This window comes from Centruroides vittatus, unplaced genomic scaffold, assembly GCF_030686945.1.
Source record: "Centruroides vittatus isolate TY-2023 unplaced genomic scaffold, ASM3068694v2 contig_950, whole genome shotgun sequence".
Classification (NCBI taxonomy): Eukaryota; Metazoa; Arthropoda; class Arachnida; order Scorpiones; family Buthidae; genus Centruroides; species Centruroides vittatus.
Genome location: NW_027122629.1, coordinates 1,487,267 through 1,515,249, shown reverse-complemented (window position 1 = coordinate 1,515,249; position 27,983 = coordinate 1,487,267). Strand labels below are relative to the sequence as shown.

The 27,983-nt window shown below is 30.1% G+C and overlaps 3 protein-coding genes across 4 annotated transcripts; 2 read left to right on the top strand and 1 right to left on the bottom strand.

Annotated features, from left to right (window-relative positions):
- Positions 1 to 18,192, top strand: Cad74A (cadherin-74A). Its single transcript, XM_067282295.1, has 42 exons — positions 1 to 133; positions 792 to 868; positions 964 to 1,053; positions 1,804 to 2,003; positions 2,076 to 2,165; positions 2,238 to 2,336; positions 2,423 to 2,557; positions 2,625 to 2,753; positions 2,839 to 2,917; positions 3,021 to 3,166; positions 3,228 to 3,416; positions 3,484 to 3,651; positions 3,989 to 4,144; positions 4,218 to 4,285; positions 4,360 to 4,612; positions 4,690 to 4,929; positions 5,010 to 5,082; positions 5,164 to 5,342; positions 5,424 to 5,553; positions 5,629 to 5,774; positions 5,854 to 5,992; positions 6,161 to 6,391; positions 6,465 to 6,634; positions 6,697 to 6,846; positions 6,924 to 7,046; positions 7,119 to 7,308; positions 11,836 to 12,062; positions 12,127 to 12,330; positions 12,407 to 12,517; positions 12,593 to 12,713; positions 12,782 to 13,036; positions 15,067 to 15,179; positions 15,261 to 15,431; positions 15,500 to 15,588; positions 15,671 to 15,763; positions 16,335 to 16,467; positions 16,546 to 16,670; positions 16,760 to 16,788; positions 16,867 to 16,894; positions 16,963 to 16,992; positions 17,073 to 17,156; positions 18,097 to 18,192. The coding sequence occupies exons 2-42, from the start codon at positions 829 to 831 to the stop codon at positions 18,098 to 18,100; spliced, it is 5,430 nt and encodes a 1,809-aa protein (XP_067138396.1). The 5' UTR covers positions 1 to 133; positions 792 to 828; the 3' UTR covers positions 18,101 to 18,192.
- On the bottom strand, positions 15,046 to 26,702 carry LOC136985095 (uncharacterized protein CG3556-like). 2 transcript variants are annotated; one of them, XM_067282298.1, is made up of 9 exons: positions 26,588 to 26,702; positions 26,304 to 26,517; positions 24,718 to 24,962; positions 24,490 to 24,650; positions 23,877 to 24,069; positions 22,146 to 22,314; positions 21,939 to 22,072; positions 21,797 to 21,842; positions 15,046 to 15,203 (listed from the first exon to the last, which is right to left on the bottom strand). In XM_067282298.1, coding segments are annotated over exons 2-9 (1,146 nt in total). In that variant the 5' UTR covers positions 26,501 to 26,517; positions 26,588 to 26,702; the 3' UTR covers positions 15,046 to 15,202. The 2 variants fall into 2 exon arrangements, with proteins under 2 accessions (XP_067138399.1, XP_067138398.1); XM_067282297.1 differs by lacking the exon at positions 15,046 to 15,203 and having other exon boundaries at positions 21,665 to 21,842.
- On the top strand, positions 18,301 to 21,382 carry LOC136985094 (prolyl 4-hydroxylase subunit alpha-1-like). Its single transcript, XM_067282296.1, has 13 exons — positions 18,301 to 18,482; positions 18,551 to 18,699; positions 19,179 to 19,343; positions 19,428 to 19,588; positions 19,657 to 19,708; positions 19,788 to 19,954; positions 20,131 to 20,304; positions 20,376 to 20,446; positions 20,511 to 20,664; positions 20,735 to 20,800; positions 20,955 to 21,023; positions 21,099 to 21,195; positions 21,266 to 21,382. Exons 1-13 carry the CDS (start codon positions 18,304 to 18,306, stop codon positions 21,331 to 21,333), a joined length of 1,572 nt encoding a protein of 523 aa, XP_067138397.1. The 5' UTR covers positions 18,301 to 18,303; the 3' UTR covers positions 21,334 to 21,382.
- Positions 26,703 to 27,983: the final 1,281 nt, after the last annotated feature.

The following is a 27,983-nucleotide window of genomic DNA, read 5'->3' as shown; positions in this document are numbered from 1 at the left end:
CGTGCTGCAAACGAAACCGGTTCTACCAGAGTAACAACTTGACCCGACCAGCTATTGACCGATTGTTTTCGTCATCTTGGAACTTTGTGAGACACAAGACACATTCTCGATCAAGATCTGCCTTTTCTATCGTGTAAGTTTACTTATTCTATAATTTTCTTAAACTTCGAACTTACGATAAAGTTTTACTTTCTAACTAACTCGAGCGTATCGAATCGTTGGAATGAATCGACGTTTCAATGGCATTCATCAATATTATTCTTGAAAGAATCCAAACTTCTTCGTCTAGAATTGTTTTAAAACTAATAAGTCTATCCAACCTTAATATATTAAACATTTAAACTGATTTTTATGCCTTTGTCGAGTAATTTCGTTGAAGAATGCGGTTTAAATCCCGGAGGCAGCAGCTTGTATACGCCAAACAATACCTTTACTCATTACATTACCTAAAGAAATGCTTTCTTTATACGTTCATGCGTGACGCGATATCTATTTATAGCCATTAATATAAATTCTATATCTACTACGATTCGGTTTCCTTCACTCGAATGTCTTTTCTGTGCAATTCATTATTTTCTTCTACATTTAATGACCTACACTAATACAAAAGTTACGAACAATAAACTGACCTTCAATACTTGATAAGTGTGGCGTGCGAACACCGCAACGAGACCTCTTAAAAACAATTATATCAAACAAGTTTCGTGAAAATTCTTTCATATTTTCCTTAACCTCAGATATGTCTGGGATCAAGCAACCAAGCCGTATTAATAAATAATTTACTCTTTTAGGATGGGAGCCGAGGAAATATTCTGATACAAGAAAAGTATGGGTGTGTTTTCTCTAGTTATTTACGTGGGCTTTTTAGGTAAGTGGATTGCAACCAAAGTTTCTTATTCGTTTATTTCTTTCTTATTTTCACTTACGCGATTTTTTTTTTTTTTTTTTTTTCTATATTGAAAGGAGGATGTTGGGGACAGATCAATCGTGCACCTGTGTTTCTTCCTGGAGGTGACATGAGTCGATTTTCACTCAGGGAAGACACTCCTGTTGGTAAGTGACAGATAAAAATGTTGCATTATAATGTTGTAATGCTATAATGCAATTTATTTTAAATAAAATTGAAATAAACCTTCAGATTTCGAGTCAATTTTTAGTCTCAAAATCTTAAAATATCTTGCTACATTTCTGAGATGTTCTGTTGTAATTGGAGAGGACTTGCTATATAAAAATTAGGATATTTATAATGTTATTTGCCATTTAATATGTTGCTAATAATATGTTTTTGGATTTTGTCCTGTTTAACTACTGTTCAAAGTAATTTTCTTTAATCCTTAAGAAAGAATATTAAGAATGGATTTATACAATGATATTGTTTGCAACCCAATTTTAAAGATGTAGGACCTAAGTTATTTATGAATTTTATATTCAATTAATCTTAATCTAAATTTTATAATTTAAAATTATGCAGTAAAACAATTTTTTTATTATAATAGAAAGTTTATTTATTTTTTCTTTAAAGTTTTTTATTTAAAATTTCTCTTTATCAAACCGTATATAAAAAGTAATAAATCTGCTGCTGGCATTGATATGTTTTTATAACAAGTTGTAACTTAATGTTTGCATATTTTTAAGGTTACTTTTCCTGAAGTAATTATATCGAGGTCAGATAAAATCATTGAAAACTACTTATCGGAAAAAAAATGACATAAAAATGAACCGTCATCAGAATATCAAATAACTAATACAACTGAATAAAGATATTTGGATTGGTTTTTAATTAATATGAAGTTTTTATGTTAGGTTCTTCTGTCTACACTCTTCGCGGTCGCGATCCAGAAAATACCAGAGTTTACTATTATATTAGCGGAGGAAGTTTTAGTGTGAATAAAGATACAGGTGTGGTGCATTTAATCAGACCACTAGATCGAGAAATTGAGAGTTCTATTGATGTCATTATCAGCATTACAGATGAAAAGGTCCAGGGTCAAGACCCCAACACTGTAAGCATTTATTTTATTGAAGTTAATTAAAATATTGTAGATATCATTAAACATTAAATTTGTACCTTTTAGATCTCATTAAAACGTGAAATTACGGTTCTTGATCAGAACGACAATCCTCCGAGGTTTCAAAATGTTCCTTATGCATTTGTAATGGAAGAAGTAAGAGTGTTTTATAAAATATTTTTATGGTTAATTTGCATTATGTTTATTAAATTTTCTAATTAAATATAGATGACACCTGTTGGAACAACTGTTTATAGAGGAATCCTTGTCACAGATGCTGATATTGGTACAAATGCCGAAATCAAGTTGTCATGTAGAGATGATATTGTGAGATATTTAAATAATAATAATTGGAAAGATATATTTCATTACATTTTATCAACATATCTAATATAAATTTTTAAATTTTAAAGACTCCTGATGCTTGCCAGAAATTTGAAATTCAGGGATTTGAAATAAGTGCTGGAAATTACAGAGGTGAGATTGTACTCAAAGAAAATGTAGATTATGAAGAAAAGTCTACATATACCATGATAATTATGGCTGAGGTAAGAGTAATTTCATTTAAAATAAAAGTTTATTTAATAGAAATTGCTAAATTATTCTGTATTTTAGGATTTGTCTTTACACGGCAGATTGAATTCAACTGTAAATGTTATTGTAGAGATTAAAGATATTCAAGATCAGTCTCCTGTATTCCACAATGCTCCATATTCTGCCACTGTATCAGAAAATAGTCTTCCTGTAAAATATATTTAAAATATTTTATCCAAAATGAATATTTTTAACTAAGATAATCATAAATTTATTATTATTTGTGCTGATTTAGGGTTCTTCAGTTTTAACTGTATCAGTTCATGATGGTGACATAGGAAATCCAAGACCATTGATTTTAATGACTCAACAAGGTATTTTTGCAACATGATGATAGCTTTAAATATTTTATGTAATTAATTTTTATAATTATTAAATAATTTATATAACTAATTTAGCATTATAAATATTTGACAGATAAAAAGAAATATTTCAGATTAAATAATCGAATCAATAATGGTCAGGGATTATATTCTGCCACGTTAGAAACTTCAAATGTTCCAATTGATCGAGAAGATCCTGATATTTTGAATAATGGTGGACTGTATATTTTTCAAATAAAGGTAAATGTTAGTGTATGGTAAGACACTAAAATGAACTATTACAAAATAAAATTTCTTTTAGGCAATAGAATTGATAAATGGAAGACCAATAGGGGATAGTGTTATTAGTAACATTACAGTTGTTGTTACTGATATAAATGATCAGCAACCAGAATTTAATGAAAAACGGTTCAATGTAACAGTTTCAGAAGATATTAGTAATAATACTCCTCTTCCTGATTTGAATATGGTTGTTAGTGACATGGATGTGGTAAGATAATCTCCTTCAAATATTTTTTTTTTTATACAGAAATATGGTATTGATTTGTTAATTTTAGGGAGATAATGCAAAGTTTTCACTTCATCTGGAAGATGTCTTGAATTCAAATGGGGTATTTTCAGTTTTCCCAACAACAGCTATTGGTAGAACTCCTGTAATCATTAAAGTAATTGATACAAGCAAACTTGATTATGAACATTTAGACAAGCAAATGTTTATATTTCATGTAAGTTTGATAATTTTTAGGTTAATGTTACCCTACGTATCGAAGGTGGTGGCTCGTCTCCAATTCCAGCAATCAGAAGACAGAACAGTAGGGACGCACGTTCTAACCTAACCTAACTTATTCTAATAAATTACCATAATTATTAGCAACCAAATTATTAGAATAGGTTAGGTTAGGTTAGAAGTGCGTCCCCACTGTTCCCTGTCTTCTGATTGCTGGAATCGGAAACGAGCCGCCATCTTCGATACCTAGGGTAACATTAACCAATTTTTAATATTAAGATATAAGATTATTTTAAAATAGATTATCATGAAAATTTTAAAAATTTATACTTAAGGTTGTAGCTTCTCAGCAAGGAATGGCATCAACTACTTCGACAGTTACAGTTCATCTCTCTGATGCTAATGATAATTCTCCCATATTCAAACATGAACAGTATGTTGTAAAAGTACCAGAAAATGCTCTAGCAAATGCTACTATTTTTAGTTTACAGGTTTGAATTGTGAATGATTTCAAATTTTATGTTTTTTTTCAATTTTAAAACACAAAATGGTATATTTTAATAGGCACATGATGCCGATAGTGGAATTTTTGGTAAGATAAAGTATTCTATAAAAGGATTTGGCTCAGACAAGTAAGCACATTTTAAAACATGTAAACTATTTTAAAATTTATGTCATAATAATGATGTAACTGTTTTTAACCCAGATTCAAAGTTGACACTGATAATGGACATATCAAAATTGCAAACTGTGGTAAGAAAACCTGTTTAGATTATGAAACGCAGAAGGATTATTCCCTGACTTATGAAGCAGAAGATGGCGGAGGAAAAGTATCATCAGTTAATTTATTTATTGAAGTGTTAGATATAAATGATAATCCACCACAATTTCTGAAAGATGAATATATTTGTGAATTACAAGAAAATGCCAAAGAAATAATACCTCCTCTGTTTGTAAAGGTATTTTGAATTCATTTATTTAAAATTAAAATGATTTATTTAAAAAATTAGTTTTAATATCAAAAATTAATTTACAGGCCACAGATCTTGATAGTTCTAAACAAGATGGAGATAAAATTATATATTCTATAAAAGCAGAAAATATTACGGATCCAGTAATTTCTATTGATCCTACTACCGGACAAATTATGTTAAAACGCCCTATGAAATTTAGTGATACACCAAATAATTCGGGACTTTTATTTGTAATGATTCAAGCTAAAGATTATGGAAATCCACCTTTACTATCCGAAACTAGATTATTAATAAAATTAAAGGTCAGAAAAGTATTTCCTTATTAAATCAAAATAAATTTAAATTAAAATTTATTATATAATATATATGCATATCTCATTAGAGGGAGAATGATGGAGTGCCCTTGTTTCTAGGTGAACCATATAAAGTTTCAATTAAAGAAAATGCCCCTCAAGGCAAGTTGAATTATATACTCTTAAGTAATTTAGTATTAAAGGTGATAAATTTTATAATACATGTTATTTTTAATTATACAGATACAAGTGTAATTAAAATTGTTGCAACTGATCCTGATGGTCCTGATAATAAACTAACTTATGCTATAGAGAGTGGTGGAAAGGACAGTTTTGTTATTGATAGCAAAACTGGGATAATCAGAGTCATTTCGGGAGCTAATCTTGATCGTGACATTTATGGAACAGAATATAAACTAGTAGTTAGTGACCTTTGTTTGTTTTTCTATCTGCATTTTTGAAGTCGTTTGTTATTTGAAATTTAAATATGATTTTATTTTTAGGTACATGCCATAGATGCTGGAAACGCACTTCAACAAACGGCTACTGCAACTGTAACCATTCTTATAGATGATGTTAATAATAAACCACCAAAATTTTTGAAAGACACTTATGTTCAATATATTCCTGAAAGTAAGTTATTGTATTAAAATTTTAATTGTAATTAACAAATTATAGCTAGATCAGTAATTTAATTTGTATTTTCAGATTTGAATATAGGTGAGGAAGTCATAAATGTTACCGCCATAGATCCAGATAAAGATGCTAAATTGCGCTACTCTATAATCGAACCCATAATTGCTAGGGATAAAACTGGATCTGTCGTATCGTCAACAGATCCATTTAATTATAAAGTAAGAATTACAAATTTCCAAATGATTTGTAGAATATTATTATTATCATAAAAGATATTATTTTTATTTTGTACTGCAGAATGTTTTTAGAATTGATGGAACGACTGGACAAATAACTATAAATAGTCTTTTAGACTATAGTGCTGCTTCTGTAATTATTCTTACCGCTCAAGTTATAGATCTTAATGCTGTTGTAGGAACTGAACAAAAAGCAACAGGTACTGTACATTTTTAATCAATTACACTGTTTAGTGTTTTAGCTTTTCTTTATTACTGTTTAATATCTCTGTATTATTTATATTATCCTTTACTGTGACAAATAATACCGAAATTTTATTAAATAGAAAAATAAATTTTGCCTATTTTAATAATAAATTTTTTATTAGTTGAAGTCACAGTTTATATTCAAGTACATAATGAAATGGTACCAATATTTGCACCTCCATGGACTCCTTCAAATCCAAAAATTGATATCACAGTGCCCGAAGAAACTTTGATTGGTTCTACTTTGCTAACACTTGCAGCTTACGATCCTTTAGCGCACCAAGCTATAAACCATTTCGAGAAAGTTCCAAATTCTGATTCAAACAATTATGTTTCTGTTAGTCCTATTTCAGGTATATTTTTTTTGTTCTTCATTAATATATTTAATATTAAAATAAATATGAAATAAGTTAAAATTTAATTCAGGCTTGGTGACCCTTAATCATCGGCTAGATTTTGAAGAATTACCATTAAAATATATTACGTTTCAAGTAAAGGCTATCAATGGAGACGACAGAAACGAACGTTTTAGCACGGCGACAGTTGTTGTAAATGTTCAAGACGTTAATGACAACAGCCCTGTATTTTCTCAAGATGTAAGTGTATGAAATAATTTTTAATGTTAATAAATAATAATTAATAATAATTTATTTTGCAGTCATATAAAACAACTGTCTCTGAGTCAGCAACATATCCTCATACACTACTAACAGTCCTTGCATCCGACAAAGATTCTGGTGAATTTGGAAATATTGAATACTCTGTATCAGGAGATGGTAGTGATGTTTTTAATATTGATAAAAAATCAGTAAGTTAATTTTAATGTTATAAATAATTCGAATGATTAAATTAAACTAAAATTATTTTAATTTTAATTTAAAATAGGGCACAATACAAATTCGTGAAAATATAACACTTGATAGAGAAAAACAGGCATCTTATAATCTTCAAGTTATTGCTAATGATAGTCCAAATATAATAGCTAATCAAAGAAGAACGTCGGTTTTGGTATATATTTTGATTAGATTTTGTTTTTATATTTGATGCAATTTAATTTTTAATAATAAGTTTACATTATAGGTGGTAATATCATTATTGGATGTGAACGACAATGCTCCTGTCTTTAGTCAACCATTATATACTGCAGTAGTGCCTGAAAATGTGCCAACAGATTTTAGCATTATAACTGTTAAAGCCACTGATGCAGACGAAGGAAGAAATAAAGAAATACAGTACACAATTGTAGAAGATATGATTTCTGAACCTGTAGGTAAGCAATCAAGAATAATTTTATGATTGAAATCATAAAGATATAACAATTTTCAAAATATTAGAAACAAAAATTATTGTTGAAAATTAACTAACTTTTCAATAAAGCCTCAAATTATAGTAATCAAACATTTTCAAAATACCAGTATAGTAAATACTTAACAGTCAATATTTGTAAATTAGAAGAAGAGTAAATTTCAATTTTATAACACAATTTTACAAGTACACAGTGGTGTAGTGAAGGGGTGCAATGGGGTGTATCATGCACTGGGCACCACTCACAGAAGGGGCACCCAAATGGTCTCCAAGAAAAACTATATGTGTTTCTGGAGGGAAAGGGGGTGCCAATAGTGTCGTGCCCTGGGCGCCAGTTATGTTCGCTACACCACTGCAAGTACTGTACAAGTAGGAAAACTTATTTACATGCAATATTACAATACAAGAAATATTATCTTAATATCCCAATTTATGAATATATTTTCATTTATGTTATTTTGTTATGGCTATATTATTAAAATTTGTTGAGAATGGAAAACAAACTGAATTACATTTAAAAATTTATAATCAAAATTGAATTATGTTATTTCTTTATTTTTGCTTCATTACAAAACAGTTATAAAAAAGTTTAGAAACATTATTTGGAATAAAATGCTGTATCTTATGTCTTTTCCCGTCCCCCCTTTGCCACGTGGCGGGTCTGACTCGATGGAGAGGAGTTGTGTGATTCTGGGTGCGTAACTGAGGGTGGGAGTTTTATTGGAGGGTGTGTCTCGGGGAGAGGTTACAACAGAAGTGGAGAGAAGACGGGAAAGAAGCAAAGTAATGGTGGTGTGTGAAAGTGCGCGGGAAAATAGTCGGGAAGTGAAAAAAAAAGACTATGCAATCAGTGTGGAGATTTTGAATTTCGAACTGTTTTCTGCCCAGTGTGAAGAAAAGGAAGAGGTACACTTCAAACTCATTTGTCGGTATGTTATGTCCTCTCGTTATGGGAATTTTGAGCAGTATATTGTTGGGAGATTCGATGTTAACGATATTCGGTATATTGGATTTAGGGATTAAAATTGCTGGATCCCTCGTCCAGCAATCCAGCTGGATCCAGCGCATTCTTCGGCTTGCTGGATCCAGCGCTGCGGATCCGCAAATACTCAATTAACTTTCTAATTAATTGCGCAAAAGTCTACGTCGTCACGTTGCCGCTTTGCTAACTACTAGACTGCTACTAATTACTTACTCACTACTTTACTAACACTAATAATTAAATTACTTATAAATAAACTATACCTTAATCAATCCAACAAAATTTATTATAATAATAACGTATTCAATCGCTTTTAACGATTTTCCTCAGTTACAAAAAAATACAACATTAACTATAGAACATAAAATGTGTTTGGAATAAATATAAAAAGAATAGTGCTTAATTACATCCCATTTTTAAACAAGATACATAGATGTACTGTACTGCCAAGTCTAATAATTTTCGTATTGTATACCGACGTAATCCCAGTTTTCAAACTTTTAAGAAACGATAAAAAGAAAGAGGATCGGAATTCAACAACGGGTATATATTCGGTGCCTTTACGCAACCAACGTTTCAATTCCAAGCTTGTTTATGTAGGTGCAACGATGCGCAGTTTAAAACAAAGGCTCAAGAGCACAAATATACAATCAGTAAGAACCTTGACAACACTGCGCTGCCATCATACGCAAGAGAGAAAGATGTTAACGTCCAATGGGATCAAGCGGCAATTATAAAAACGACGACGAATAGGCAAACGGTCAAACATGTTGAGAGATTGGAAATCTGCAAGGCGCACATGACAACTGGTTGTATAAACCATAGAGATGCAGACTTATTGTCTACCATGTGGAGATCCTTTTACATTAATTAATGTTATTAACGGACAATGCTGGTTTCATTGGATCTTATATACAGGGTGTTTTTTTTTAAACTGACGGTACTCAGAGACATCTGTAGAGCAATCTAACAGCCGGACTGTCGCCAAATTTGGAAGAGTGACTAAGGACGACATGGGAAAGAGATTCCGCGAAGAAAATAGTAGAACCCAAATTTTCCGGTAGGGTGGATTTGGCACTGTTGTGGTAAAACAGCTAAGAATCTGCATAAAATCCAGCTGCAATTAACAAACACACGAATGAATAATCAGACAGAGCTTTCAGTGTAATAACTAAAGTTTAATTAATCAGCAAATAACCTTCTCCCTTCTTCAATGTGATCACTGTGCTGCTGAACAACTCATTGAATCCTGAACACCGTGTTCTCTATGGCCGAACGTAACATGTTCGCAAGAATGTTCATCACAGTTCGAGAAATGTTGTCCTTCAAAGTCATCAAGTTTGGGACACTACCAAGATAGACCTTGGACTTTAAGTAACCCCACAGGAAAAAGTAACATGGGGTTAGATCCGGGGAGCGAGGCGGCCCATGCAAGTGGAAAAAAGCGACTGATGACCCTTTCTTCAGTGAAGTGCTGGTAGCTTTTTCGCTACAACAGTGCCAAATCCTTCTCTACTGGCGAATGTAGGTACTACTTTTTTTCTTCGCGGAATCTCTTTTCCATGTCATCCTTAGTCACTCTCCCAAATTTGGCGACAGTCCGGCTGCTAGATTGCTCTACAGATGTTTCTGAGTACCGTCAGTTTAAAGAAAACACCCTGTATATATTTTTTCCGCTATTTATTTTGTTTATTTATCTATATTTTGTCCGTTTGGGCGTTTTCCGTTAATTTTCATATTTATTCCGAACACATTTTATGTTCTATATTTAATGTTCTGTTTTTTTTTGTAACGGAGGAAGATCGTTAAAAACGATTGAAAACGTTATTATTTTATTAAATTTTGCTGGATTGATAAAGGTGTAGTTTATTTAACTTATTCTACTTCCAGTACATAGTTTTATATACCTATAAATAACTACAGACTAATATGTAGAGCCTATATATAAAAACTGGTAAGACTGATAGCCACTTAGCCACTGATTATCCGTCCTTACATTATTATAATATATTAATATAAATTAATCAGTAGAATTATCTTTGCTATTATTTAACTTAAAGATTACATTATAATTATAATCTAACTAAACATTTAAAGTTAATTATCTCTATCTCAAATGTTAAACCGAACCAAAGTTAAGTTTACTACCTAAATGTGTAAGAAGTTTTACTGATTTTTAGTGACCAGTCTAAATAATAAAAGCTTTTTAAGTATTTTAAAAAATGTTTTATTTCATTAAAAAAACATAAATTTCAGGATAGATAGATAGACAGATAACACTTTATTGCACCAAAAATACATTCGCGCTGGATCCGCGCTGGATCCAGCTGGAATGATTTCAATCCAGCAAAAATCCAGCTAGATTCAAAACACTGCTGGATTGCAATCCCTAATTGGATTGTCGGGCTCCGTACGTTCCTGTGATAATTTTTCCTAGAAGTACTATATGTTCTCAGGAAAATTAAAGGGTTATCTTGTTAATCTGAATAGTTGTCTTTGTCTAGTCCCTACTGAGATCAGTGGATTCCCCCTGCTAAGCACCTGCTCTATCAAGCACGCTTGTTCTAAATTTGTCCCTTCAAAGAAATCACTGACGTTCTACATGTCGACTTGTTCTCACATTTTATACTCTGACAATGCTATCAAGACTATGTATTAATTTACATTATTTTTTCATTTCTAGTCTTAATTTCTACAAATGTAATATACTAATCGAGTGAACTATTGGAAAATTTAAGAAATTTGAGAATATTTTCATAATGCATAAAAAAATTCCAATTTGTAAATAAAAAATATTATTTTCCATTCTCATATTGTGATGAATCTGAAATCATTTTTTATTAAGCAATGACATTTGACTTACACAAATAATCTAACATTAAATTAGAAATAAAAACAAACTTATTATACATATATTTTAAGTTTTCAATGACAGATTTTAGATAATGTTTGTTGCTTACGAACACACTACTATAAATGATATTTTATTATTCAAAATTTGAATTTCTCAAAGTGTACATTTAAAAAGTTCAAAAGGTCATGACATAATTTATTGTAATAATTATATGTTGTTATAAATTATATAATATTTATTATAGTAAAAACATAATACTTGACCTCCTATTTTAAAAATAACCAGGATAAGAGTTTGTAGAAAATTCACGAAAAGTTAAAAAACTGTACATAAATAGTCTTCATATTTTATCTTAGTTAACAATAACAAAGTATTAAGACACTTTTAAGCTTTTTTCAAAATTTATATAAAGTTTTCTAAATATTTATCAAAAATAAAAAGTAAAAACTAAAACAGAACATTTTAATGAAGTAGTTTGAACATGTTTAAGATAATAACAATTAAAAATATTTTAAAATAGAAATTATTTATTGTTATAATAATAGTTTTACAGGGCTAGCATAAACTTTTGTGGAACTGGCTCCCAGGGAACATGCTAAACCTGCCTTGCACTGGACCTGAGTTTTAATTAATTTTAATCTTCTTTTGTTTTTTAGGATATTTCTCAGTTGATTTTGAAAGTGGTGTTGTATCTGTTATAAGAGCTCTAACTGGGAAAGGAAGGGAAGAACCTTACTCAATAATAATTAGAGCTACTGATAAAGGTATTCCTGCCAAATATACAGACGTGGAGGTTCTGGTAATTGTTAGTGATGTGTCTACTAATGATGGAATTCCTCAATTCATTCGTCCTGCTTCAGGAGAAGTTGCTTATATACATGAGGTAATTATGTCTTTTTTTCATTCAAACAAAATGAATTACTATTAATTGAGTCTTGTTGTTACAGAATGCTACTTTGGGTACACCCGTGTTTCAAGTTGTAGCTTTTGACCCAGATAATCCAAACACTGCCAATGGCAAAGTTTCATATAGATTTTTGGATGATCACACAAACTCTATTGATGGTGATTTTGCATTTGCAATTGATAGTGCTACAGGAGTAATTAGCACGCAGCAACTATTAGACAGGGAAACAAAGGAAAATTATACAGTGAGTTTTTAAATAATTTTTATTTATTAATTATATGATGATTTTTAATATTTGACAAAAGCAATATTATTTTTAGATAATTGTTGTTGCTTACGATTATGGCTTTCCTCCACAAGAAGCTCATCGGGTTCTTCGAGTATATATTCTCGATGTAGATGACAATGATCCTCATTTCAATAGACCCATTGTAAGTTAATTATATCATTGTATCATTTTTCAGTTTAAATAATTAATAATTATAAATTATTATTTTTCAATTTAGAAATCACAACCCATAGATATAAAAGTAAAAGAAGAACAACCTGTAGGAACAGTAATAGGATCTTTACAGGGAATAGATGAGGATGTTGGAATTAATGCAATTATGGATTATTTTATAATAGGTAAAGATAATGTTTCTAATATTGATGCCAGGATAATAAAATAGTAAACAGTTTACCTTTTATTTAAGATGGTAATGAGCAAGATATTTTTGGAGTAAGAAGAAACAATGAAAGTAAAGGAGAAATTTATATCAATAAGCATATAGATCGAGAAAAACAAAATAAATATTTATTAACAATTAAAGTAAGTAAACCATCAAAGCCTCCACATCCTTTACAAGATAAATATACTCCAGAAGATTTGTCACAAATTCAAGTAGCTGTAGACATTCAGGATATTGATGATAATCCTCCTTTGTTTGAAAAGGATCATTATATTGTAGGTAAGTGCAGAAAATATTAGCAATAAATTAAAATTACTAATATTCAATTATATCATTTCATATTCTGTATTTAGCTCATAATATTAATAATAGTTGTTTCAGTAGCTATGCTTGACCTTGGACAAGCAAGCACTAAGCACTAGTATCAGATAAGTAGGACATAATATACAACACGACAACAACAACAATAATAATAACAATAACAAATTATTATTATTATTAGACAGTCTTAAAAAACTTATGTTTTTTAAGGCTGTAATAATAACAAGGGTCTAAAGAGGATCAGTGGTTATGTATAGGAGGATTAGCAATTGGTTACAATACAAAAAAGTAATCAGGATCTGACAATGTTTACAGTCATATATGTGACACTGTGAGGTTTACATGAGTAAGAAAACAGAGGTAGTATGTTCTATAATATTAGAACAGACGGTGCACACAATAGTTTCATGCACATACAATGATTTAAATTTTGCAGTTGATAAATTTTAAAAAATATCAATGGAGAGAAAAAGGATACTGCTCAGGTTTAATGGGAATTAAGTAGATGAAGAATTAATGAAGTCATTGTAGAAGCTCAAAACAAAAACGAGAATATTTGATAAAAGACTCCTGTCTATCAGTTTTGTTTGACTTCTAGCCAATTTAATATTTGGAGCATAGGTCTAAAATTCCCATTTGCATATAAGCATAATAAAGTTGGTACTGTTTGGTTTAAAGCCCAGGAAAAAAGGTCTATTAAAGATTAAGTAAAAGTTCAGATATTTGAATTTTTAATTTTCAATTTCAATAATAGAGTTTTCATTTTGCATCCTTTCTCCTCTTATAAGTGTTTGAAAATAATAAAGTTTGCTAATTCAGTGATAACTATCTCATTTATCTATTGTTTAGAAAAGAATGACATCTGAAATTGAGAAATTAAAATTTGTTACTGCACAAATTTAGTCTGGAAACTCGGATAAACAACCAACACTACAGCTGAGTCAGAATCACATTCATTGACGAATTGAAATAAAATTACATTTATCATAAACATACACTTGTACATTCCAAACACCCACAGCAAACAAAATTCCTACATTGAAAAAGAGTAATAAATATTCAGAAAGTAAAGCATTTGTGGAGAATCGATAGGATATTTATCATCTCTTAAACACATCATCCTATACTATACAAATGTCTAAAACCCACCAATCATGTCACCAATGGCAACTATTCTTTTCACATTAGCTTTATACTGTTATTTACTCAAATAAAATATTAAGCTTTAATATCACAATGTCGCATTAATTAAGAATTTCTCGATTACATAATACAAGATACGTATACCAACAGTGCACAAATAAAATAACAGGTTTAGTAGCTCTGCCTTGACCTTGGACTTAGATTAGTACTCAACATCTGCATAAATCAAGTAGAACACAACCCAACAAACAAATAATAATTCTTATTGTTTTAGTTCCATATTTTCATAAAGTTAAGAAAAGAAAGTATGAATTATTATAAGATTTTTAATGAAAAATGAAAATCTTAATGCAATCTTATATTAATATATAGCAACCATAGTAAACTATATATCTTGATGATATTTTGTAATAATGTACATAAATAATTTAATAATAATTTAAAGCTTAAAATAAATATATCCTTCTTGTACATAATAAGAATGCTTCAGGACAGTGAATATATTGACTCAAATCTTTATTGTCAATATAAGAGAAAATGGTTATGCAGTTACTCTTGCTCATTCATTTCCAATTATTATTGGAGAGGAGCTAAGACTCATATGAAAATGCTGTGGATTTGTCTTAATTAACAAAATTTTCTTCAGATCCAGAGTAGGGCAAGCAAGCTATCAAGAAAATTTTGATACTTAAGGTAAATCCACAGCATTTTGATATGGATCGTAGCTCTAAAACAAATTTAAAGATCAGTTCTTTATTTTATTAATTTTATGTGTTATTATTCTATTGAATAATAAGTTTGAAAATTTATTGTTGAAATTTTCGTTGGTCTTAACTTTTATTCAGGTGTTCGAGAAAGTACCGAAGTAGACGCAGAATTGGTTACAGTAAAAGCAAGTGATCCAGATTCGTCTTCTGGACCTGTTATGTACAGTATTAAAAATGTGACTTATTTCAGAGTAAGATTTTCTATCATGAACTATCTGAAATTAATAAAAAGAAATACAGTTGTAATAAGAATTGTTGATAAAATTTTTTAGTCTTCAAAGAAAGAAGTTAAAATAACCAATGATAATTTTGTGATCAACCCAAGTACTGGAAAACTAAATGCTAATCAAGGATTCCAGAGTTTTGTAAATGGATACTTTGATATATTAATAGAAGCAAGGAGTGGGCCAGGTAGAAAGAATGTTGCATATACTCATGTTAAGGTAAAACTTTTCTTATCAATAATTAATTTATCAAATAAAATTTTAAATTGATGATTATATGCTTCTAGGTGTATGTTTTATATGATGGAGACTTACTAAAATTTGTATTTGATAAAAGACCGGACGAAGTTCGAAATAATATTCCACAATTCAAAAAGTATCGGTGCAATTTAATATATTATAATTTAATCTACGACTATAACTTACTGATATGTTTCTTCATTAAATATTATTTTCAGAGATTTAGAAACAGCTATAACAGAACCTTTAACACTAAATATATACGATACTCAATTTTATAGTAGATCTGATGGAAGTTTGGATTTTGAAAGGTAATAGATTTCTTCTATTTAAATTATTTATTTTAAAATTATATATATATATATACATATACACAGGGTGTTTCAGAACTCATGGGCAAAAATTTAAGGGGTGATAGAATACATCTAAACAAGCAATTTTTACCATACAATACATGGGCGGAGAGCAAGCAGTGAACCGCTAGACGGCACTGTAATGGAAAGCATAAAGCGAGAGTTTTCTTACACATCGTCATTTCTACCATGGATTTCAGAAGGCATGGCAATGTACAGTAGTCAGGAAAAGGCGGACATGCATATCCGTTTGGTGTTTCGTTCTTTCATGTGACAGTAATGGATACCTCCTAGCGGTTCACCATTTGCTCTCTGCTCATGCATTGTATGGTGAAAATTGCTTGTTTAGATGTTTTCTATCACCCCTTAAATTTTTGCCCATGAGTTTTGAAACACCCTGTGTGTGTGTGTGTGTGTGTGTGTGTGTGTGTGTGTGTATATATATATATATATATTGAAACAATTACATTAATGAATTAGAAAGCAAGATTTTTTAAATATTTATATATAAATATTTTCTTATTATCAGTACAAGTTCCTGCTTTCAGTTATTAGAAAAAGATGATATTGTTGATCCTAAACGGGTTATGGATATCTTAAATGCTAAAAAATCTGCTGAAGTTGATAAACTCTATAAAATGTATAAGATTGTGAGCATTGAAGTAAGTGTCTTACATAATTTTTTCTAAGTTGAAATGAAATTCACACAGAATTATACAGATATTTTCCTATATCTATAGCAATGCATTCCAAGTAAGGAAGATTATAGAATGACGTGGAGCGAGGTAAGCGTACTTGTCGTTGCCGCGCTTATCGCAGTATCGGCATTTGTCGTAACTGTTATCATTTGCATAATGTATTCACGGTAAGTTAGCTTTCCTATTTACAGTTAATTTCCTTTAATAATAATAATAATAATACCATAATAATAAGACATATAACTTAAATTTTTAGGTATAAAAAGAAGATTAGACTTATGTATTGTAAGTATTATATATATTACTATTATTGTTATTTGATATAGAAATCCTTAATTTTTTATTTATTTATTTTTGGTGTAGATCACAACATGATTGTTGGTGAACAAAGGTAAAACTTTAATAATTCTATTACATTATTTTTGTTGTATTAAAATTTAATATAAATTCTGTTTTTAGCGGACCTTTGTCAACACTTAGTCCTGCAGAGTAAGTACTTATTTAATGCTGACGAAAGTTCTGATATAAATGAAATTTTTAATATTGATTTTTAAAATTTTTTTCTATAGACAACAGAGGATATACGAGTGGCAAGAAATGAATACACCAATGGCCGACGCAGCATCTTTCAGGAGCTATCCAACCCTGAGATAGTCGGGTTATAATTCTAATCTTAAGTTGTATAATACTGCTACTAAAGATATAAAACCATCTAGTTTTGAATGATTTTTCCATTCTAAGTGATTAACTTATCAAAACCAATGATTTATTACATTGGAATAAATGGTAGTCATCCGGGACCGATACTACTTAACATAATTTATGTATTGTTTATACATTAAATAATCATCTAGTCAATTATTAATGATCTAAATGGAATCATTAAAATGGCTCTTAACCATTCAAATTCAAATTATATAAAAAAAAAAAAAAAAATTTAGCAAATTTTGTTAGTTAACAGATGTTTTTATGTATTAATATCTAATGAATTTGTATAAAAAAAAAATTATAACAAATTATGTAAATTATTTTTTCACCTATAAATTTTAATCATCTGTATATTCATCATTATAATTATCATTGCTAAATGATGATGTATGTTGTCCTATAACTAATTTATCAAATAAAAAAAGTAAATAAACAAATTAATACCTGTTTGAATTCATAAAAATAGGTCATTTCAGTAAAGATACATTCCATTCAAAAAAACTTGAGTTTAATTTAGGTCAAATTTATATATATTCAGAGAGAGTGTAAGAAAGATTAACTTTGATGTCAACAATGCGAAAGTTGCTTATGTAGTTACCTATATAAGAAAGGTAACTTACTGTTCTTTCACACTAATATTCCGAGAAAAAGGTAGCTGCCACCTGTACCTGCGAAGACACAGTGGAACTTGTTTTACGGGATGTAGCATTTTTATATTGTTTTATGAATCACTAGCTCAACTAGCTAAACTTATTTACTTGGGAATCTCAAATAGCATAGGAAAGGCCTTGTTAAGAGAGTTACTATACATAAAATTTTTTAATTTATATTTTGCATGATTTACACAAGTAATATTTCTGGAATATTTGTTTGTATATGGTCCAGCTAATTAAACAATAGATATTATTCGACGCTCCGCATCCTTGGCCTTAATAATTTAAACAGAATTTGTCCTTGGCAGGATACCAAAATCATTAAAAATCATCTTTCTACCTACATTTCTCATTCAGGACAATACAGGTGAGGTATTGCCGTTTTACTTTTGCTTTTTCGTTAACTTTCATTGACGATTTCTTTTGATATCCGTAGACGATGAGGTTAAATACGTGTGTTTTTCTATTAACGTTTTTTGTGTTGGTGAATATTGTTAAAACTGATTATTTTACCTCTGTTGTGGGATTAGAGAAACTGTTACACTCGAAAATAGAAGTTGTTAAGGCTATAGAAGATTATTTAACGGCGGAGGAAGATAGATTAAGAATGATTAAGCTGTAAGTTTAGTTAATATATTTAAAAAGAAATAATAATAAAAATTTTAATTATTTTGTATTATATTTAGTAAGAAAGAGGAATTTAGAACATTTATAGAAAAAGCCGCTCCAAATTGGGAAGAATTTCTGCAAAATCCAGTTAATGCGTATTTATTAGTTAAACGCTTAAATATTGACTGGAAGAATCTTGAACAGTTAATGATCAATTCCAGAAATGGTAAGTGTATTTAATAACGATTGGTTAATGTTACCCTAGGTATACAAAATGGCGGCTCGTCTCCGATTTCAGCAATCAGAAGACAGGGAACAGTGGGGACGCACGTTCTAACCTAATCTAACCTATTCTAATAATTTGGTTGCTAATAATTATGGTAATTTATTAGAATAGGTTAGGTTAGGTTAGAACGTGCGTCTCCACTGTTCCCTGTCTTCTGATTGCTGGAATCGAGACGAGCCGCCATTTTGTATACCTAGGGTAACATTAACCTAACGTTTTAGTATTAAGTTTTTCAAACGTTAATACAAATAGACCCTGTAGGGTAGCAAAAAACGGTCAGTTTGCATAATATACGTATTAAATTGCACATATTCCCATTAATACTGTATTTTTTCCCTAAATATTATCGTAAATTAATTTTGCTTTATTGAATTTATATGTATTTCATTAATAATCTGGATGTTTTGACTATTCAATAGACGATTCTATTGACATTTTAAAGAAGAAGATAAGATTCCCAGACGATGATGATTTAGCTGGTGCCGCTGAAGGTCTTGTAAGGTTACAAAAAATGTACAAGTTAAATACAACTTCTTTAGCAGACGGTTACATACTAAATAAGTTTTCTTCGCAGAAATTAACAGGTAAATCAAATTATCTCGATATTATCCAATTCTTTCGAATGGTATATTCATGCATTGTAACTAATATTCAGATATTTCGCCAAGCTGATGATTGTTTCGAAGTTGGAAGACATTCGTATAGTGTCGGAGATTTTTATTACACGTGTTTATGGATGAGAGAAGCGTTGAAAAGATTAGATTCGGAGATTACTGAGTCTACTAACAGAGAAGAATTATTGGAATTGTTAGCATATTCAACTTACATGGTATACAGATACATTGATTTCTTTAAGTTAACTTTATTGTGTATTAATAAAATGTCGTTTTTATTTAGAAAGGAGATATCGAAGAAGCTTTAAAGTATACTCTTCAACTGTTAGAGATCGGTATAGTTTTGTAGCTACGACTTTACTACTGAATTTTTGTAGGTAGGTCCATCTATAGAACTGTTTATGTCTATTTTAGCACCCGAAAATTCCCGTGCACAAAATAACAAACAATATTTCGAAGTTCTGCTTCTGAAGGATGAAATTCAAAGTACGAAGAAAATAGAAGAAAATTCGAGTAGTGATTCCGAATACGAAAAATACCAAAAATTAACTGAAAAGTTATGCAGAGGAGAGCAAAATTTGGTCAGTTGTATTATTAATTCTTTGTCTTCTTTTGAACGTATTCAATTGACGTGATATCTACATCGAAACGCGTAAACGCAATTTCATGAGTGAGTTAAGAAAAAGTCAGACAACGAACCGAATTCATTTAATACCTTAATATGTTAGACTGTAACTTATCTGTTTTTATTACCCAGTCAATCGAAGAACAAAGTAAGTTAAAGTGCAGATTATTCACTAACAATGATGGCTACTTGATCTTGCAACCTCTTAAAGAAGAAGAATTATATCTTCGTCCAAGGATCGTCGTTTATCACGATTTCATGACCGAAACAGAAATGGAGACAATTAAAAGATTAGCTAAACCAAACGTACGAATTTAACATCATTATTATTTGTTCTGAAATGTTCAATAATTAACAACTCGATGTAAATATTTCAGTTAAAAAGAGCTGCAGTATCATCGAGAGACGAGAGAGGAGAAGAATTTTCTAATACCAGGATCAGTAAAAGGTATAAAAACTTTATAAAACGTTCATTCATTTTTATGTTATAATTGACTGAACTTGTTGAACAGTGCGTGGCTTAAGGATTCCGATCATTCTATCGTTGACAAATTGAGCTTTAGGATACAATGCGCGACAGGACTTTCTCTTCTAACCGCAGAGGAATTACAAGTATTAAATTACGGCATAGGAGGACACTACGAAGCTCATTTTGATTATTCGCGAGTAAGTCATAAAGCCTGATTTATTAAATAGTTTAATTATTAAGATGAATAGTAAAGTCGAAACATTTTAGGAAGACGAAGCAATCAATATACTTACTAAACACTATGGCGATAGAGTCGCAACATGGCTGAACTATGTGAGTAGGACTTAAATTTTATAGTGGTTCTCTTTGGCATCTGATTTATCTAAAAATGTAAACTACTTATTAAGGAAATAATTAGTAATATTTTTCATTTTTAAACAAATAGGCTTATTATAATTAAAAGTTTCCATTTTGATTCTAAAATTAGATGAGTGACGTAGAAGCGGGTGGTGCAACTGTATTTCCAGAAATTGGCATTTCTGTTCAGCCCGAAAAGGTATTTATTATTATTATTATTATTATTTCTGCTTATAAAACGCCTTACTTTATTCAATATATTTAAATTTTATAGGGTTCATCACTCCTGTGGTATAATCTTCATAGCAATGGTACCGGAGACTATCGCACTCGTCACGCTGCGTGTCCCGTATTACTTGGTTCAAAATGGGGTAAATACGTTATTGTATAAAAATTTCTACTTAATTAAATTAATTTTAAAAACTTTTTTGAACGTTTCAGTATCAAATAAATGGATACGTGAACGAGGACAGGAATTTAGAAGGCCTTGCTCGTTAAACAACGAATAAAAATATTATCATGTGTTTTCTATCTATAAAAATGTTTTTTAAGAACATATATTGAAGAATTATACACCTGTTTATGTGAGTTATATGTCATTTAAGGGTGTTAACTATCATTATGTCACCGTGGGCGGAGAGATGGGTCTTAAATGGGTTTATTGAACTCCGAAATATTTTCCTAAACTAAAAAGAAAAATTAACTCATCTTGTTAAGATTTGCTTCTTATTTAGTAGAATATAATATGAAATTCTAGTTTATAAACAGAAAAATTCATCACGAACAAAATGTCAGGCGATGTAACTTTGACTTAAGTAGGACATAGGTCAAGGCGGAAGATGGTATATAACTGGTTTATTTACTTTATCTTTGAACTTAAAAATTCTAACACAAGACCCGATGACCGAGATACCGTCTAGAAAAAACTTTACATTCTGAAATTAAATATTTTTATATTTAAGAGTCCGATACCAGAATACAAAATCGTCTCCTTCTGTTGCGTGTACTCTGTTAATGTCTGCAAAATAAATAATCGATTTGTTAGGTTGGGTGTGCTCTGGTGGCACCATCTATCGAGACTAATTACAAGTATTAAAATGTTTTCAAAATTTACCGTCGGAAATCGTTAACATTTTTTGATCATTTCTTCTTTTATATGGCACCCAATACTTTTCGTTTTCTGCATTATTGATGATATTATTAATACAGTAAACGTGTCTCTTACCATTAAGATAATTCCACTTGAATCTGAATAAAAATAATATAAATAGAACTGATATTTTTTAAATAAAATAATAATAATAATAATAATAAAACTAACTTAAAACTTTTATCCAGATCTTGTGCTACTTGCATGATTTCGAATAGAGTGATGCTATTCGGAACGAGAAGATGGATAGAATGTGTGATGCTTCCTTCATCTCCGATCCAAACTGAATAACGAATCCGATTTTTTCCGCCATGATTTTTCGAATAAATAGTCACGTTTCCTGTAAAATATAGAAATGTTTATATCATAGTCAAATTTAAATTTGCTTCACATTTTTTAAACTTGTATGTTTACAATCATCTCTCCTAACTTTGGAATATTTAAATTTTATTCTTTAATATTTCAAAAAATGCACGTTCACACAAAATAGTAATTATTTATACGTTTTTCAGTATAAAAGTATTATTATTATTGTTATTATTATTATTTATCTAATATCAGTACATATTTTGTAATATTAAATAGAAAAATGTTTTAAAATTAATTCAGTGGAAAACCTTGTTACTAGTGTCAAATTTAAACACAGTTAATCAGCAATTCATAACATAAAGATCAGCATAATTACAGGAAAGTTTAAATGTACGCGAATTAAATTAGACATTTTGGAGTTAAATAAATACGAAGGGCCCGGATAGACATATAAAAACGTTACAGTTCTCATCCATAATAGGAAACACGCCCGAGGCAAAACGATGGAAATACCGGTCAGGAAATTTTTATATAAAATAGCTTACATATTTTTAGTAGACGAGAGATTACATTACCAAAAAACAATTCGATTCCGGAACTTCCCGAATTAATTTATCTAAAACTCATTAAAATTGTAATTATGACTAATAATTATTTTTGGATCGAATGGAGTTGTTGATACGAGGCACCACCTTATCTCTACGTCATGCCTTACTTTTGTCTTTTATAGACAAGCCCAATACGAAGTAGGATCGGCCATTTTAGTCAAGAATAGAGAAGGATGCTCCAATCGAATTATCTACGAATAATTAAGACCTTTTAGTTAATTTAAAATTTATATACATTTTTCTGATCTTTTGCTACGAATTTCTAAATAACTATACCAGTAATAATTATCAGAATTGGATTGGATTGATGGGATAAGGCTACGCAATACGCGGGCAATTTGCCGCCTCCCGGGAGGATTTTTCTATGGGAACCTGACTCCCATTTAGGTGTTTACTCGTGAAGAAAATACGGAAAAACCACACGAATAATGTAATTATTTGTCTTCAAGTTTCGCCTCTCCCTGGATAATTTCTGTGGATGTCCATGGCTAAAGCTTAAGCCCACGGCTCTGGGAAATCCGCAATCGAAATCAAGCGATCAAAAAATCATTAATAGATTCTGTACATTATTGATAATTTAAACCCGAAATTAAACGCCATATCTGTTATTAACTATTGAATATGAAAATATGAATATTTTAATGTTTTTTTTTTTTATTAGAATTTCGATGCTACAACGTTTCTTGGTTTAATGTTACCTATGGTTCCAAAATGGCCGCTCGTCTCTGATTTTAACAAATAGAAGAAAGAAAACAGTGTAGACGTACAGTACTTTCTAACCTAACATAACCTATTCTAATAAATTACCATAATTATTACCAACAAAATTATTATAATAGGTTAGGTTAGAACGTGCGTCCCCACTGTTTCCTTTCTTCGATTTGCTGGAATGAGAGACGGGCCGCCATTTTGGAACCATAGGTAACATTACCCCTTTCTTATATAAAATTAATTCTGATTTGATAAATTTATATATATAACTTACTTGGTTTTTCGTCTTTAGTGTAGGAACAATTGACTTTTGATAAATCAAGTAGGGTCTTACGCGATAAAATCGGAAGAATCAGATACGTTGCTAACATATCTCCAAATGACCCAGATGGTAATTGCTGATCTAATATATATATCATTGTCTTTGTAAAGTTCAAATCATTAAAATTATTAGATGCGATCAGAGCCTGAAACGAATCATATATAGGCTTATACAGGGTGGGCCAGCGAAAACGAAACGGCAGAGTGTTCGTGTTCGTCCAAGCAAATCGCTCGAACAGGTCGATTTTACTCTCGAGGGGACATCTTTTGCAATAAAGTTTTTGCTATTCTGAATACAACAGACAACAAAAAATTTAAAAAACTCATTTATTTTGTATTAACTAAACAAACATTTATTTCGAAAAAAATGTTTGTTTAGTTAATATTCAGAATCGTAAAAACTTTATTGCAAAAGATGTCCCCTCGAGAGTAAAATCGACCTGTCTGAGCGATTTGCTTGGACGAACACGAACACTCTGCCGTTTCGTTTTCGCTGGCCCACCCTGTATATATATTTAAAATGTAAACATTACACAGGTATTTCTAACTTAAAAGGTTATACAAACTTGAGTAATAAGAGCAGTGGTATAGACGTTTCCAAAACTTCCATCTGGATTCTGTAACGACTTTATAGCATTTAATTCCGCATTAATGAAATGTTTTAAATGTTCATTCTTGCTTCTTTCGTAAATACAAATCATGGCCAAGATTTTAAGAACCATAGCATCTGAAAACACGAACAATATATTTCATTTGATATTATATGAAATTTGAAGTCTCGAAAAGCGACTTACCAACGTTGTAGATAGTGTTTAATGTAATATTCATTAGAAACAATTTTTCCATATTTTTTGCCGAAATATTGTAACCCCCGTTGCAAAGAGCCAAATATGCGCTCGGATTAATGTAATCATCTTCAGAGATCTTGTCATTCAGAGCTTTAATCAAATTATATCCATTGAAATTATATGAATTTCTACATGTCGCTAGCATTCCGTGAATATACTGAATCATTTTATTGTATGAATTTGTGGCATTTCTGTTTTAAAAATCAACAAATAAAAATATTTTAAAGATAAAAAAATATTGAATTGATGTAAAAATCGTACGTAAAGAGAATTTGGTTAATGTTACCTATGGTTCCAAAATGGCGGCTCGTCTCTGATTCCAGCAAATAGAAAAAAGGAAACAGTGGGGACGCACGTTCTAACCTAACCCATTCTAATAATTTTGATGGTAATAATTACGGTAATTTATTAGAATAAGTTAGGTTAGGTTAGAACGTGCGTCCCCACTGTTTCCTTTCTTCTATTTGCTGGAATCAGAGACGAGCCGCCATTTTGGAACCATAAGTAACATTAACCGAGAATTTATTTCCGAAAGTAATGTTTTTTGAATGGGTAATTGGGAAATTTGATCCCAGTCGAATCACATTCAATCTTCAATTAATAATTAAATATAGGATTGAAGTGGATTAGATTGATGGGATAAGGCAACACAACACACGGACGATATGACAAGGGGTTTCCTCGCAGGAGGATTTTCTATGGAAACACGAAGAAAACCTGCAAATTCACGTACTAGTGTTCAATGATTTCACCCATTCGATCACTGGTGGGTTAAACTGAATGTTGTTATTTCTGATACTACATAATTTCACATCGTAAAATAAGTTATATTATCATTAATCAAATATGAAAATGAGTATTGTCATTTCAATCAAAGCCAATAATAATTAAATTATTTCCATATTACTTTTAAGTATGGTTTTACACTAACTAATGTTTGGTCAAGTTTCAGAATGTAACCAACTTTCATGTCAAATATATTATATTATAAATATATATTTATTGATTTTCTGTGATATCTTTTTTGGTAAAGACACTACGATATAAACGAAATATAAATTGCATTGCTTTATGCTAGGGTCACACAGAGCGCTAAGTACTGTATGCTATGTTCGCTATGCGATCAAAATATAACTTCCTTTGTTGATAATATGACTGGCCACACAGAACTACGTACGCTATGTACTGTACTGTACATTATCCGTAAATGAAGTTATTTTTTAGTCGCATAGCGTATTGTACTGTACAGTACGTAGCGTTCAATGACTCTAGAGTTATTCCATCAATCATCTGTATTATTTGAGTATTATAAAAAAAATAAAGTGTAATATTATGGCATTAATTTAAAAAATACTAAGAAAATTGAAAGCTTAAAATATAATTATAATTATTATTATTTATAAACTTATTAAAATTGAAAATGTCGAGTTTCGTGGTATCGAATAGTACAAACAAGATCATAGTATAATTTCAAAATCGTCAATAAGCGTTTAAATATAAATAAAATACGGAATTTAATCTTTATCTCTCACCTTATCAAGTCGGAAAGTATTTGGACTTCTAGACTCTTCAGAATCACTTCGTTTTCTAAATTTTCAACAGAAAAATTGAATCTTTTCGTTAGAAAAAGGGCTATTATTGCTTTTGGAGTATTTTCTCCCCAATTTCCATCCCGTTTCCTTTGTTTTAAAATCCATTCTGCTGCTTTATTTTCGGCAGAAAGAACCATGTTGTAATGTTTAACAGCTAAGAAAATAAAATAAACTATGAAAAAAGACGTTAATCTGTATATATATAAACATAAAAATCTACTTACGACAGATTATTTCGTCTAATTTATCGGGGCAATCAGCGAATCCATCGCATACCCACTCATAGGGGATACATTTCTCGGATCTACATCGAGTTCTGTTCCCTCTGCATCCAGAATCACCTAAAGCAGTAACTAAGTTTTAATTGTATCGTTACTTTAAGAATATGTATTTTCGATCAAATTTTGGTGTTAACGAAAATAAATTAATTACAGGAGTAATTTGACTTACCTAATGTAGAGCTTACATGAAGACACTCTACATGCTGTAGAATAATAAAGGAAACTGCTATGGCTATCATTGGAGCGAATTAATAGCTCTAGTCTGTAATAGAATTACAGCCTATATATATTATATTTAAGCAATTTTTCCGATAAATCTATTATTTTGATACATTTTTTTTTTTTTTAAATTATTAAACAGGAAATGTAATTTAAGTGTAATTCGTTTAACTTTGATAGTAACAGGTGTCATGTAGCACTCGCTAGAACGGTTTAAGATTCCACGGATTGTTGCCTTTTAATTAGAAAAGCGGATAAAGCTGGGTTAATTCCATTATTAATCTGCATTTTCAGTAGTGTGGAAGTCCTGTAAGTCAGATCTTAATAATTAAAACTAAAAAAAAAAATATGTAATGTTTTCTTTTTATCAAACTCTTAACCAATGTATTGTTTGTGGATTTTGTTGTATTAAAAAAGGATCGTATCGATGGGATAAGGAAAAGCATTATAAGGGGAGGACTTTCTATAGGATCGTTACACGCAAAGTACACTCACGTTGGTGGGGTGCGAACACACGATAAGTTATTTGTTTATAATGATTTAAAATATATTATAAAATCAATTTTTTGTATTATATAACAGACTTAAATAGTATTAAAATTTATTTAGATTACTTTGTATTCGAATATAATTGATATTTGAGAGTAAATATAAATAAATGTATAAAATGATAAAGTTACAGAACTTTATTATTTTAACTACGAAACTTCCAACCCATCAGACGTATGTTTTTTAAAGTAAAAGTTCTATAATCGTCAAACTTTTGTATATTTATAAATAAACAAATACTAAATCTGTAGAATCGACAGTGAAAGAGAATCTAACTTTCTTCGTAAACTGTCCTGTTTAAGGATTATATTTCGAAACAAACTTTCACTCTTTGATATTTAATTCATTAATTAAGACAAGAAGCACTTTTTATTTCATTTCTAAATGAATAAACAAAACGCCTTTTATTCTATCAACAAGCTAACAAAGATTGGATTTTTTTTCACCCTTTTCATCACCACAGAAATAAAAGAAGGGTTTAAAGTAATTAAAAGGCGATAAATATCAATAAAAAAAAAAAGAAAGAATAAAACCGTTCTAAATATTTATTTTGCAATTTATTCAGCGGCAA

What these genes read in the sequence shown, in the direction of transcription:
- LOC136985095 (XM_067282297.1), bottom strand. Translation starts at nt 26,500, where the DNA reads ATGGTTCTTTCTGCCGAAAATAAAGCAGCAGAATGGATTTTAAAACAA. An exon ending in CCACTGCTCTTATTACTCAA is followed by an intron (nt 24,070 to 24,489) that starts GTTTGTATAACC and finishes GATTCGTTTCAG; the next exon opens with GCTCTGATCGCATCTAATAA. An exon ending in GATCTGGATAAAAGTTTTAA is followed by an intron (nt 22,073 to 22,145) that starts GTTAGTTTTATT and finishes ATTTTTATTCAG; the next exon opens with ATTCAAGTGGAATTATCTTA.
- Cad74A (XM_067282295.1), top strand. Translation starts at nt 829, where the DNA reads ATGGGTGTGTTTTCTCTAGTTATTTACGTGGGCTTTTTAG. An exon ending in AGCAAATGTTTATATTTCAT is followed by an intron (nt 3,652 to 3,988) that starts GTAAGTTTGATA and finishes TTTATACTTAAG; the next exon opens with GTTGTAGCTTCTCAGCAAGG. An exon ending in AAAGGATCATTATATTGTAG is followed by an intron (nt 13,037 to 15,066) that starts GTAAGTGCAGAA and finishes ACTTTTATTCAG; the next exon opens with GTGTTCGAGAAAGTACCGAA.
- LOC136985094 (XM_067282296.1), top strand. Translation starts at nt 18,304, where the DNA reads ATGAGGTTAAATACGTGTGTTTTTCTATTAACGTTTTTTGTGTTGGTG. An exon ending in AATGATCAATTCCAGAAATG is followed by an intron (nt 18,700 to 19,178) that starts GTAAGTGTATTT and finishes ACTATTCAATAG; the next exon opens with ACGATTCTATTGACATTTTA. An exon ending in TTCTTCGCAGAAATTAACAG is followed by an intron (nt 19,344 to 19,427) that starts GTAAATCAAATT and finishes TATTTCGCCAAG; the next exon opens with CTGATGATTGTTTCGAAGTT.